Raw genomic sequence first — 13,834 nt, 5'->3', positions numbered from 1 at the left:
TTGTGGGAGCCAGAAGGGTTGAAGAGCCTGAGAAAGCATGGCCCGCGATGGAATCAAGTAAGCAGAATAGGGCTCACAGAAAATCGGCAAATCTGTGCTAAGACCTCTGCATAAATGTTAAATGCTTGACTTTTAGGGAGTCTCCTGACAGTGGGAGAGGAGATGTCTCTAACTTTTTTTGCCTGCTGTTAAGACACTTTCCCTCCTTCTCAGTCGCTGCACCCAGCCTTGATGTGAGAGTTTGTGCCTGGACTTGTGGTTGTTTTTTGGTAACCAACAGTGTGTGCCTCTGGAATTAGAAGCTTTTATTAATTGTTTGTTTACTAAAACCATTTAAACACTGATAATGCTCAGTTGGTAACCTGCCTCTGTTGTTGTTGGCCTAAAGATCAACACCAAAAAAGGATAGTTGCTAGAAGACCCTGAGTCATATAAGAGATTTCATGTCCTGGGCTAAAATTCTGTTAAAAGGGAACAATCCTCCAGCTAGTATCTGCAAGCAAGACATGAGAGAGGAGATACCTGGACCTCCTAGGAAACTTCAACTCTATGTCAGATTTCAACAGATTTGGGCAAATAAAATCCACCATTTTGATGCTTGAGGTCCAGCTTGTATATGTTTATAGCTAAGAATTCATGGTTTCTGTAATTACAAATCTGGAGTACAATAAGCATCTTTGATAAACGGGCAAATTCTTTAATGTTGAAATGTGTTAAATGTTGAATTACTCCATTTTTGAAAATAGAATTTTTGGCTCTTTATAAGCTAGGAAACAAAAACTTACAAGGAAGTATGCCCATGCATGGGGATTTCAGGTAGTTTGGAAGCTATGTGCCTATGTGTGCTGATTTTGTTGTTTGTCAAATAGCTATAAGAAGTGATTATAAGAGCTAAGGTCTCAAGAGTGAGAATGGATCTAAAATTTACCTTTGAATTCTAGATGGAGACAACCAAAGGAAACTAGTAGGCAAAGTTCAAGGACCCCTGAGTTCATAACTGAAAGCATCAGAGGACTTAAAGGTGTCTGAGGACATGGCCAGGATGGCCTTAGAGTTCACGGTGTGATTATGGGAATGCACATCTTCTGGGAAGACAGCTGCCAGCACACAGTTTACCTGCTTCAGCCTTCCACAGGTCAAATCATCTCCAAAGCTTTCACAAGCTTTTTGTTCATGCAAAAATAGGTAAGAGTTTAACCCACAGCACTCATATTTCTCATCAACCCCAAACAGAGTGTCTCTGGAAATGACTCAGCCAACCTGCAATTCAGGATTAACTTCCTGGCTGGTTCTTATCTGTTCATACACCAATGATTACAACAAATTGTGTGTGGATTTAAAAGTAGGGAAAAGTATGTTTTACCATCCATATCAAAAATTAATTTGTAATGGCAGAATAAATACAAGCTACCAATGCCCAAGTTTACAGGTTGATGATCCGTAAATATCTCATTGTGCCACTTCATTTTCCAATTAATTACTGAAATAAAAATGCAATGCAAATGTGCTAAAATTACACTCTTGTAAGGATATCAACTCTTAGCAGAAGAGCCATTACTTGAGAATGAAAACACTTAGACACAAGAATTGAACCACATATGAAATTTTTCAATAATATAACTATTAAACTACACTATTAAATCTAGTTAAATTATTATACTGCTAAATTTTAAAAATCATTTGTTTGGCCCACTAAGTGTACCTGAATTCAGGTAATGTGTAATATCTTTAACATCTTCTCATTAAAAAGGAAGTCAATAGCCTCAGTTCAGTAAAAGCCAACGCCACCTTCAACAGTAGAAGTCTAAGTTTTCCTCTAAGATAACTACCCCATCACTCTGTTTATCCCAAGACTGAAAAAGCCCTTGCCAAGGCAGAAATCAAAGACACCCTGATACGGAAGGGGAGGAAGACCGCCCCTATCTGTGGAATGAGGGAGGGGGCTACAGCTGGGATACAAGGTAAATAAACTGCAATTAATATAAAAAATAAAAATTAAAAAGACATCCTGATAAGAAAGGAAGAAGTGAAACTGCCCGCATTTGCTGATAACATGATTTATATAGAAATTTTTAAAGTATCTATAAAAACTTGTTAGACCTGGTAATCAAATTAGGTGAGGTCAAAAGACATAAACCCCAGTAGCAATTCTATTATCTACTAGCTGCTCTTCCACAAAGAAATTAAAAGGGGAATCCCATTTATACTAGTGAAAACAACAGCAAATAGCAAAAAGTTCCAAATCCGTTTAATGGAGGGTCTGGTAAGATGCATTAGTAGGTAACTGCACTTGTTGTGCAGGCCTAGGGACTAAGTTCTAATCCCCAGCGACCACATGGAAATCCAGGTACAGCACGTGCCTGCGAACCCAGCACTGCGGATCAGGGTGGGTGCAGAGATTGACGGTCACCGGCTTAACTCCAAGTTCTCCAAGAGTTCTAGCCTTAGGGAATAAGAGGAGAGACACAACATGACTGCTGATGTCCTTCCTCTAAACTCCATACGAACACATATGTGCACGCACACAAATATATACCACACACATACAGTTAAGGAGTAATGAACCTGTATACTGAAGCTGTAAAAGTGAAGAAATTAAAAAAAAGGAAAATAAAGATAAGCTAAAGGATACGCTATAATCATGGATTGGGAGAATTATACTTATAAAACTATAAGTTATAAAATGAGTCAATGTAATCTTTACCAAAACCCCAATGTTATTTTTCAAAGAAATGGTTTTAAAATTCTTAAATTAAAATGAATATATAAATGACCTTGAATATCCAAAACAGTGTTAAACAAAAATAACAAAGCTGGAGCCGTCACACTCAATTCTCAAACATATTTGATCAACTGATTTTTTTTTTCATACCTGAGGATGAAGCTCAGAGCTTTGCACTTAGTACACAAACATTCTACTCCTGAGCTAAAATTTTCAGACAGCAGACAGACAGACAGACAGACAGGCTGATAGAAGAAGTAGGCACAGCAGGATGATTATAGGCATTGACAAGACATTACGTATCTCTAAATAACTAAAAAGGCAAACTTCAAATGTCCCTTCATAAACATGGCTGGTAAGTTGAATGGATATGCTAATTAGATTTATTTAAGCATGCCACATTATATATACAGTATCAGTATACCACATTTTACCTAATAAATATATGTAATAATAATTTGTAAATAAAAAGAATAGTAATGCTTTAAACACAATAAGATAAACATAAACTGTAGACCTTTATTTAAAGAATCATTTTGTAAGTGAATCACTTGTCCCTCAGTCTTTTTTTTTTTAAGAAAAGATTCCTTAAAATAGTACACAGAGTTACTTCTCAAACTCATTAAAAAGTAATCACAAATGGAAAAGTCATTAATTTTATCTTTTCATTAACCCATTGTGGCCCTTGAAAACAAGCATCATAACCAGTCACCCAACTCATGACAGAAGCAACCAAATTCTTTCTAATTGACTTTGGCTCTTGTACAGAACTACAGGGCCCAAGCTGCCCACGGCCATCCGGGCACTACAACAGGGGACTGGTTTCTTCCGGCCACCTCTCAGTGTGAGCAAAGAAGAAACCAGCACTTTGAATTTTCCCCACTTTTCACTCTGGAGAACAGCAAGCTCCCAGAGTCCATTTCAGCACTAGGGAGGAGGATTAGGATGAAGTGGAATCCAGCAGGTTTCTCCAGGCACAACAGTGAAGATTCGCCCTTCTGTGTCGCTGCTCAGAACTGGCAGCCCTTTCTGCCCCTGCTTGCAGCTGGCATCCGTGGACTCTGGAGCAGATCCCCCACCCCCATCCCCTGCAGACTCTGGAGCAGATTTCAAACGGAATGTAAACCCCAGATAACTTGAATGGAAAGCGCACAGTTGATAAAAACCAATCATGTCCACTCCAACCCAACCATAAATAACACAAGAGAACTATGGGGGGGGGTCGCTTTTTATTTTCTTTAAGAAATGATTTCTTTTTCAAGTTCAAAGCGATTTCAGAACCAAGATGCAGAAAATTAAGCCTCTTCCAGATGGTTTAAGAGCTCTGGTTTAATGTTGCCTCAGCAAAGACAGCTGATGTTCTGCTTTCCAGCCTCCAGATAGGGCACGTTTTAAACAGGCACATTTAAATGACCCAGAAAGATGTCTCCTGCGGGAGAAGAGCATCCTGCTCAGTATGGCTGAGACTTTGGTGAGCAGAGTGATAGGTTCTGAGTAGTGAGGGAACCATTTGCTGCGTTTTAATACAAATAAAGGTCACATATTGATGCTACCACAACGTCAACCCAATAGGAAAAAAAAAATTTTTTTTCAAGATAAAGGCACATGCATGGACACTTAAGCGAACCCCATGGAGTCTGTTTAGGACTCAGTTGTTTTTAAATATTCCTTTTTTCCTGTACATAAGCTATACACTGGATTCAACTGCAAACCATGCCACAAGTAATCACTGGTTGGAAACAGCATATAACTAGGAAACACTTCAAGGACAGTCAAAGAATCTATTTTTATCCCATGGAGAACAGATTTCCCCCTGGCAACTCAGCAGCCCAGAGTGTACAGTTTAGTTTTCCTCTGTAACCCTTCACACCCAAACTCCTTCTGCCTGACAGTTGTACAAGACGAAATAAAGAGGGGGATGGGGAGAAGAAACGCCTTTATCGTTATTTCAGGCAAATGCTGCATCTCCTGCCTACCCGCCCCTCAGCCAACGTTCCCTGTCTTTAATACTGCTGCAGACCACCTCAGCATTCGTAACGGTCTGCTGAGCTGCCAAGCCAAAGTAGCTCCCCAGCGCGTACTGACCCACCGTTCATGCCACTGTAGACGGTCCGGTGATGGGGTGATGAATCTTCTTGAGCCTGCCGCCGGAGGGTGCCTTCCCTGCTGCCCCCGCCGCTGCCTCCGCTGCCACCTACAGGTTTGTGATCGGGGCTGCCCCCGTAATGCTGTTTGAGATGTTCTGGGCTAGTCCCCCTGGGTCTGGGGAGGTGCTCCAGGCTCCCCCCAAGGGCATGTTTCTGAAGATGCTCGGGGCTCCCTCCGCTGTGCCGGGCATGTTCCGGGCTGCCCCCTGGCCTGTGCTTCTGGAAATGTTCTGGACTCCCGCTCAGCACGTGCTTGGGCAGCATTTCTGGGCTGCTCCCTGGATGGGGGTGCCTTTGCTGCTCTGGGCTACCCTTGCATAAGGGCTTGTGATGCTCAGGGCTGGGTCCTTTCAGTGCTTTGGGGTGATCTGGGGTCCCGGAAGCCCTGGGCTTGTGTAGATGTTCAGGGCTAGTGCTCCTGTGTTTGGTGTGCTCTGGGCTGCCCTCGCTCCGGGTCTTCTGCAGGTGCTCCGGGCTGCCCCCACTGGCGTGGTGTTTGTGGTGGTCAGGGCTGTCGGTGCTGCCGGTGCTGGAGGTGCTGCTGCCATCTCCCACATCCCGCACATACGGGGCAGCTGAGGCCACCAGCTGACACAGGCTGGCCTGGCTGTCGATGGAGCAGCGGCTGCCCGCACAGCCCGCTCCCTTCTCCTCATCCAGCAGCACGCAGAGCTCCTTAAGCTCCATGTTCTCCTTCACCACTTCTTCCTGCTTCGCCTCCAGCTCCTTCAGCTTCTGCAGGTATAAGGCCACTTCCTTGTGCATCACTCCAGCTGTGTAGCGACCCAATCTCTGCCACTCCCGGGACACCCTCTTGCCTTTCTGCCGGTCATCATCCAGGAAACAACACAGGTCCCTCAGTTCCTGATTGTCTTCCTGGAGTTTCTGGTTAATATCCTGTAAAGAGAGATGGTGTTCAAGGGAGGCAGACAGAACAGAGAGTATCGAGCCTAGACCTTCGCTATGGAAAGGGCCCAGAACTGAAGATTCCTTACAGCGGCTCTCAACCTGTGGGTCCTCACCTCTTTGGCAAACCTCTAGCTCCAAAAATATTTACATTGCAATCCATAACAGTAGCAAGATGACAGTTACGAAGTAGCAACGAACATAATTTTATGGCCGGGGATCACTGCAACGTGAGGGTCGCAGCATTAGGAAGGCTGAGGAGCACTCCTTGTCAGGTGAGAGACCACAGAGAGGAGAAAGACTGAAGACAGCCATAATATCAAACTATAGGTACTGGTTCCCTTCCCTGTGGGTTACTCTACAAATTATTTTTATTTTATTTTATTCAGTCTTTCACCCCAGTGTTTAAGAGATAGTAATTATGAGTCCTTTACATAAGAATCTGGGCCTCAAGGCACTTCACTAAGTCAACAATTAGGGAGCAGCCAGGAACAGGAATTGAGTCTGGAGACAAGATGTCTTGCCCTGCACTCCAGAGACAAAGATGGTGGCATGGTGGTCACATAGGTAATCCCAGCAACCCGAGGGGCAGAGGCAGGAGCCCACCTAGACTTCAAGGCTAATTTAGGCAACCCAGTGAGTCTCATGACAGTGGAAAAAAAGAGAGAGAAGAAAAGGAGAAAAGAAAATTGCTTGTGCCTTGTGACTGCTGAGAAGCCCGAGGCAGCATTTCTTTGAAAGAGCTGATGTGAAGTTCTCAGACTCAACAGGGCATGATCAGCCTCCTTCCACCACCCACTAGGGAAAAGACCAGTTGTCCCTTAGGGGCATTTCAGTCCATTTCATCCATCCTTACTGGCCATACCCACTGGAAACTCACCCAGGTAACTCACAATTGCTGTAAACCAAAGCTGCTGCTGTTCCAATACTCTTCACCAAATTGCACCTCTCAGCAAACACCACCTCTACCTGTTGCTCTTTATAAGCACACAGGGTCATTCCTGCATCTTCTCCCTCACCTTCTATTTCTGAGCCAAACAAACCTTTAGATTCAAAAGTTAAATTTTCACTCCTGCCATGAAACTGTAATAGATTCCCATTGTTCTTAGGATACAGTGCAAAATCCCTCAAGTCTCACACAGCTTCAAATGTTCTCTATCTACGTCTCCAGTGTGAACGGTGATTCATTTGTTTACCCGCAAAGAACTAGTAGCCATAGATTATGTGCTAGGTACTAGTGCAAACATCAGGAATGTGTTCATGAACATTCAAGAAAGCCTAAAACCCAGCATCCTACAACTTTCACTCTGGTAAACGGGTATCCAAAAGCAAGTCCTCCTACCTTCTGCCCCTACCTTGTCTCCCATTTTCTATCTTCCTACACTAACCTCCATGCAAGCACTCCTTGCCAGACTGGTCTTCAAAAGCACTTTCTGCATATTGAGCCTGCCCTGAAACACCTCAGGTACCTCCCTTTGCCAGGGGAAATTAATAAATCCCCTTTCTATCTGATTATGTTTATGTATTCTAAGTAGAAAATATCTCCCTCTTACTGGCATGAAGTTACACACTATGAGAGATTTCTCTGAGAAGTGTTTCCTAAAACCAAAGTACCACCATAATGTGATGACTCTGCTACCCAGCACTCAAAGCCTTTGATATACTTGAGCATTCAGTAGACATCATTTAGAGAAAGTAAATGTCTGAGGTCTCTGTATATGCAATACCATGCTACGCTGCACACAGTGGACTCAATATATATTTAGATATTTATCTCAGTTCTTTAAAGCTCTAGGCCTACTGCTCCAAAAAAGGCTAGAGCTAGAGCTACTGAGAAAGAATTCTGTGCTGTTTTCAGATAGCCCCTGTTCTGTTGGGGTGTACTATACATTAGCCCTTGATATTGATGCTTTAGAAGAAATCATAAGCTTTGCATATTCAGAGAAAATGATACCAAACAAAATCAATCTTGAAAAGCTTCAAAACTTATTCAACATTTATCTCCACCCAGGTATTTGGGATGAAGCTCAAATCATGTTGGTCTTCATTTGAATGAATTTCCACCTGAAAACACTTGAATACGTCTACACTATGGCTGTTCTTGACTTATCTAGAACTATGATGCAAAGGAGTGCTGTTTTCATAGGCTTTCCTTAAAAAGTGAAATGGATGATTTTCCAACATTCTAGAGCATATGGTTCATTCACATTTCCCATAGCCCCTCCTTCCTATTATGAATGTTCTTGGGAAAATTATTTGTCTTCAATGTTGATCTATTTTCTTCACCCTCTGATGAAGCAACCAGCTTGAACTAGTAACCCTGTGATGTAGCTTCTTCAAATCTGGCACATTAAGATGTAGAATTTCTCTTTAAAAGGCATTAGATGTCCTTTTGACATTTCCACAGGCCAAAAAAATATTACCCCAAATGTCAAAAGTATCTTTTAAAAGTTTTAAATCCACTTGAGATTTTGGCCTAGTAAGAGCTATATCTCTGGTACACGAAGAATTCTTTTCATGTGGGCCTTATCTTTTCTGCAGATATTTTGGGTTAAGGAGTCTGACTGAGGATGCTTCACCACCACCCCAATAGGCTCAGCCACCTGAACAAGTCTCCAGTTCCTGTTGCTGCCTGGGAGATGTGTAGGAGTGTGGCCCTGCTGAAGGAAGTGTGTCACTGGAGGAAGCCTGCGAGAGTCAAAAGGCCTGTCTCGCCGCGTTCTGTTATTCCTATTATCTGCTTTGTCTAGCAGTTGTGGATGTGAGCTTTCAGACACCGGCTTCTGCCCTCATGCCACTTGCTGCCATGATGAACTCTTACCCCCGAGAATCATAAGCCCAAATAAACTCTTTCTTTTCAAGCTCTTTCTTGGTCACAGTGCTTTATCACACCACTACATCAAAGTAACCAACACAAGATCAAGTAGGGACTTTAAAATAATAAAGCAACAAAGCTGTATCCACTCACTTCTGCCAAGGCAGTCCCCACCAGGACTCCAGGCCCAGCAGTATAGATGCTTCTTAGATCCTTACAGCATGAGCACTCTAACCAACACCTCCTCCCACCATGACTTCTGACACTAGACACAAAGAATATCCACAAAGCCTTTTCTGGACATTACACATCTGTGTAACCTTGAGAAAGCATTCTCAACTCACTGGCGTCTCTGTGTCTATATAATGTTTACCCTCATGTAGTATTAAAATCTCCACTGAACAGACCAGAAGATTGAGGATGAGGGCCCAACAGTTTCTCTAAGCTAATCGAGCAGTACACTGGCACTCCCATCCAGCCACTTCAAAACCATTAGATATGACTTTTTAAATTTATTATGTATACAGTGTTCTGCCTACATATAACACCTGCATGCCAGAAGAGGGCACCAAACCTTATTAAAGATAGTTCTGAGCCACCATGTGGTTGCTGGGAATTGAACTCAGGACCTTTGGAAGAGCAGCCAGTGCTCTTAACCTCTGAGCCATCTCTCCAGCCCTAGATATGATTTTTAAAGAGGTGTCATAGTAAGATGTTGTGGTTCCAATTATCCATCGTTTACAGTCTTCAAGGAATGCCAGGCCCTCAGAGCCTTCCAAAATGGAATCACTTTCTTCCAATTACGACAAAAATTAAAAATACACATATCATTCATTCAGTCAGTCACATGCATGGCTCACTGTGGAACCCACGGAAGCTCTCATCCAAACTGATGAACAGGAGAGAGTCCAGTGGCCTCAGAAAAAGAGCTCACAAAACACCTATGGTAGAGAAGAAGCGTGGGGTCTCCCACAAAAAGGGAGCAGACTCTGCCACAGAATGTGGCCTGTAAGGAGGGAGTGATGTCCTGGGTGAATGTATGTGGGTAATATGGGTGTGGCCATGTCAAGGACCTTAGTACCACAGTCCCATGGGAATGATAGAGCCTTCCCGATGCCCAAGGATGAATGGTGACCACGTGTGCATGAATCCCTACCACAGCTTTCTCCCTTCACCAGATGTGCACAGCCTGACGACTGCTCCCCTGCAGAGACTGCTCCTATGGAGATTAGCTAAACCTTCCTTCTTGTTCGGTTTCATAAACCACCTCCTTGTTCACCTACATGCACTAACCCTGCCTCCCTGCTCAACTGTATAGCATCAGCACACTGAGCTTGGAGGGGGCTGAGGCTCCACTCCTCCACCAGAGTGAGCACGTCTCACCTGGCCACAGCTTTTCTGTGCATGTCTTTATTTCTTCACTTCTCTGTGTGTCTGTGTGTTCTTCATTCCCTTGCTGTTCCTAGTCAGGGCTCTGGAATCCAAGCCAGGCAAGAGCATCACAATGACCAGCTTCTACCGCTTTTGGAAACTTGATAAGGAGGTGGCCTACAAAGTCTTGTAATATTGAATCATGAGTCCAGACCTCAGAGTTGCCTATTTGGGGCAAAATTGCTCTTAACTGCACCAATAGCTATTTCTCCAAATGAGGCTACTCAAGGGATGGTAGTTTGGCACTCATTCCATCCTCCCCCACCCCGCAGACTTTCACACAGTGCACACAACCTAAAAGAACTTCCACGAATTTCTTGAGTTGGTACTATTGTTCTCCATCTGAGTGGAATCTTAAGACAGTTAACTGAAAACGCTCCCAAGCCACATAGTGCTTCAAGCCATGAAAGATTAACCTGGAGCCTCACAAACAGACTACTGTCTAGCCTTGCCAAGACGCCCAGCTCCTAGAGGCACGTGGGTCTGCCTTCATGCTTTCTCCTGATGACAGCAACTACCATATTCTCCAGCATCAGACCTCCCTCAACACTGCTGTAGCTTAATTCTCACAACACCTTTAGAAAGCAGATCATATCGTTCACATTTCATTAATCAATAAAACAAGGATGTAAGAAATCAATTACACAAGCTTACCTCCTTATTAGATGAGAGTGCTTAATTCAAACTTAACACCAAACTTCCAAGACCATATCCCTTCCATTCTAGCCTTCCACTCATTTCCTCCAAGGAGTTTGGTACTCAATACATACTCCATTAGTAATAAATCGAAATCAGAAAGATTTTGGCACCTACTCTAAGCAATGTGTGACACCGGGTTTGGACCTGAGGAAGCCATCCGGACCGACCCGGGCTCTCAGACATAGGTGAGCATGCCCCAGAATAAGGAATGATGCCTAGTCCTTGACAGTCCCAGTGGGAGACGGGAGAGAAGGGGAAAAAATATGCCGGGGGGAGGGGGGAATTTGGTCCCTGGGGTTCCCATTTATTTCGTTTGTGTCTAGCTTCCTATAAACAAAAGCAGAACAATGAGAGGAAGGAATACCAGGAGGCACCAGGCTAGCTGTGAACAGAGGAAGTTTGCACTGCACAGCAGCAGGGCGGTTCCCCTGGCGGGTCGCTGCAGCCTGGCTGGCTCATTGGAGCTCTCCAAGGAGAAAAAGTTCCTGGTTTGGGGAAAGACCTGGCTCAAAAGCAAAGCATCACTAAGGACACTTAACCAGAGCTTCTACGCCTGCCCCAGCCCATGCTTAATAAAATTAATGTGAAATCCAGAGTGAGGAGCGCAGGGAAGTAAAGCAGCTCCAGGTGATGCCCACCTCAGTAAGGGCAGAAAATCATGGGAGCCAGTAAAAGACCTGAAGACAGAAATCACGCTCACCTACACCCAGGACCGAGTCACACACTGGCTCCCGGGCGGGGGTGGGGGGTGGGGGGAGTCACAGCAGTGTGTCCTTTCTTTGCCCTCTGCTCACCAGAAAGCTAGTGGCGCCAGAGCAGCTACACCTGAGCACGAAAGGTGAAGATGTCCCGGGCAGGCGAGCTTGCTAGTGTTTTCCCATGGGGTACTGTAATTTCGGAAGCATGGACGTTATAGGTTTCTTGAGACATTAAAGTCTCCCTGTGCTCACCGTGCCCCTTTCTGATTTCTGGTATCCTTGGTTCCCGTTCCCTTAGTCTCAGAAGCATCAAAGAGAAAGCCAGATGCCAAGTCCCCATAAGAAAGCCAAAAGCCTCCAAAGTTTGGAAAACTTGAAGAGCTGGAGGTGGAACAAGGGGTGCTACTGGGAGAGAGGAGAAACTCACCTGTTGACGGAGGGAGGAAAGTTTGACTCCCCCCACCCCACTCGCGACTCCCAGATCCCTGCCCTGCCCACCCGAGTCTTCCTGCCAGGCCCAGCACTCACCTTGAGCCCCCGGATCTCGCCGAGATGCATCTGCAGGCGGCGGTTGACCTCGCGAATGAGGTTGCTGTGGTCCAGCATCGCGCTCACCTTCTCGGCCTCGGCGCGCCGCAGGCTGCGGATCAGCTCCTCCTTGCTCCATTGCAGCAGCTCTTCATCCGTCACTTTAGACAGATCCTCCACGCCGGCCGCTGCAGACACGCCGGCCGGAGCCGAGGGACAACTTTCCGCCGCCGCCGCCGCTCCTGCAGCCGCCTTCGACATGGTATCCGCCCAGCGGCAGGTGCGAGTGGGTGGAAGAGGCGAAGCGACTGGCGAAGGCGCGGGCGCCGGCGCGGCTGGGCGGCCTCCGCCCACACCCCTGTGCGCTCCGAGAGTCAGCAGCACCGCCCGGGGACCGCTGCGGGGGGACGCCGGGGATCGCGCTGCGCGGCCATCCTACCTCGCCATCCACGCGCGCCTACCTGCCGAGTCCCGGGGCCCGACAGCCAGATGCGGGTGGCTGCAGTGGTCCATCCCAACTCCGCGCAAGTCCATGGTGAAGGGCGCTGGCGAGCAGGAGCGGGCGGGGACACCCAGAGGGCTCTGCCTCAACCCCCTGCCCTCTCCTCCGCCCAGAAGCTGACAGTCGGCCCCCACGGTCAGTCACCCACAGGCAGACGCCCTGCTCTCCCTCTCGCTCAGCCCGAGGCTCCGCTGCTCTTCCAGCTGCCCAGGCTGAGCGCCCGGCCTTCCCCGGGAAGCTGGAGCGCGCCGAGCCGCTGCTCTCTGCCGAAAGCTCGGCGCCGCCGCCGCCTGGCTGCAGTCCTGCCGCCGATCTTAAACTGTTGTGGGAAGGCTTGCGTTTTCAGAGCCCAGCAGAGGGTGGGGCGGGGATTGGGGAGCGGCAGGGAGAGGAGGCTGGCGCCCCGGACGCCCGCATCTCGCAGCTCCTCCTGCAAGGGCCAGAGGCAGGTGCCGCTCAGCTGACTCTCGGGTTCCTGAGCGGGGTTCCTGAGCAGCTCGGGATGGCTGGGGGCGCGGTTCCCAGAGCACAGGGGTACGGGTGGGGCTGGAGTTGGGAGCAGATGCTGAGCAGGAGTCGCCAAGGCCCTGTGAGGCTCGCGCGCGCCACCAAGTGACTGAAGGCTTTCCCCTCCCCTACTAGTTACCAGGCCAAGGAGGCAGCCCGCTGACCAAAAATGAGAGCTGTTCATTACCTGGACAAATTGGACATGCAAAAAATGCGAGAGCAAGACCTATAAACAGCTAGCTTGATACACTTGGGGAACTGGAGAAGAAAGCCTGTAACAGGAGGTTACAAAATCCTCACGCCCAGCAAAGCACGGAAAAGAGCTGCTGAAACCAGCTTTTTGGGGACATCCACCCCACCCCCAGGCCTTTGTTTTCTCTAAAACTCACCTCCTCGTGAAGAAGCTTCAGGAGGAAGTACGGACCTTTTAAACATTCGTTTGAGAAACATCAAAGCCTTTAGGAGATAAACTAACGTCTGCTTCTCCTGGGGCCCAGATTTACAGATCTGCACACCCAGTGCCCTTGGCAAAGCAAAGGTCTCCTATAGACAAGCGGAAATACCGATCGATGCCAGCTGAGCTTTCCAGTTCTCCGTGCTGCAGGCTGGCCTGGCCTTTGATGGTCCTATCTGGAAAGAGACACTCTGAGTTCTCTGTTTGGGCTAGCCTCTGGTTAAATACAGTGAAATCCTCTTTATTGTTCTAAAGGGTTAGATGCACAAGGCCCTGACAGTATCATTCAGGGAAGCTGACAGAACCAGAAAATTACAGAATCATGTACTTCATCCCTGAGCTCCCGTCACCATGACCCACCAGTGAGACAGCATGTATCCCCTTTAGAGCTGCCACCTCGTGAAAGACGATGGGTTGGGAACTGA

General features: G+C 46.7%; 1 protein-coding gene across 7 annotated transcripts in view; it reads right to left on the bottom strand.

Annotated features, from left to right (window-relative positions):
* The window catches only part of Ccdc85a (coiled-coil domain containing 85A), a 201,517-nt gene extending 188,542 nt beyond the window's left edge, over positions 1 to 12,975 (bottom strand). Inside the window, exons 1-2 of one of the 7 annotated variants that reach the window (XM_060365124.1) lie at positions 11,947 to 12,975; positions 4,812 to 5,766 (exon numbers count right to left, since the gene is read on the bottom strand). In XM_060365124.1, coding sequence (XP_060221107.1) covers positions 4,812 to 5,766; positions 11,947 to 12,207 — 1,216 coding nt within the window. In that variant the 5' untranslated portion in view covers positions 12,208 to 12,975. The remainder of the gene's footprint in view (positions 1 to 4,811; positions 5,767 to 11,946) is intronic. The other 6 variants (XM_060365125.1, XM_060365127.1, XM_060365129.1 and 3 more) reach the window with 6 other exon arrangements.
* Between the last annotated feature and the right edge of the window lie 859 nt (positions 12,976 to 13,834).

Source organism: Meriones unguiculatus, chromosome 12 (assembly GCF_030254825.1).
Source record: "Meriones unguiculatus strain TT.TT164.6M chromosome 12, Bangor_MerUng_6.1, whole genome shotgun sequence".
Lineage (NCBI taxonomy): Eukaryota > Metazoa > Chordata > Mammalia > Rodentia > Muridae > Meriones > Meriones unguiculatus.
This window is presented reverse-complemented; position numbering and strand designations above follow the sequence as displayed.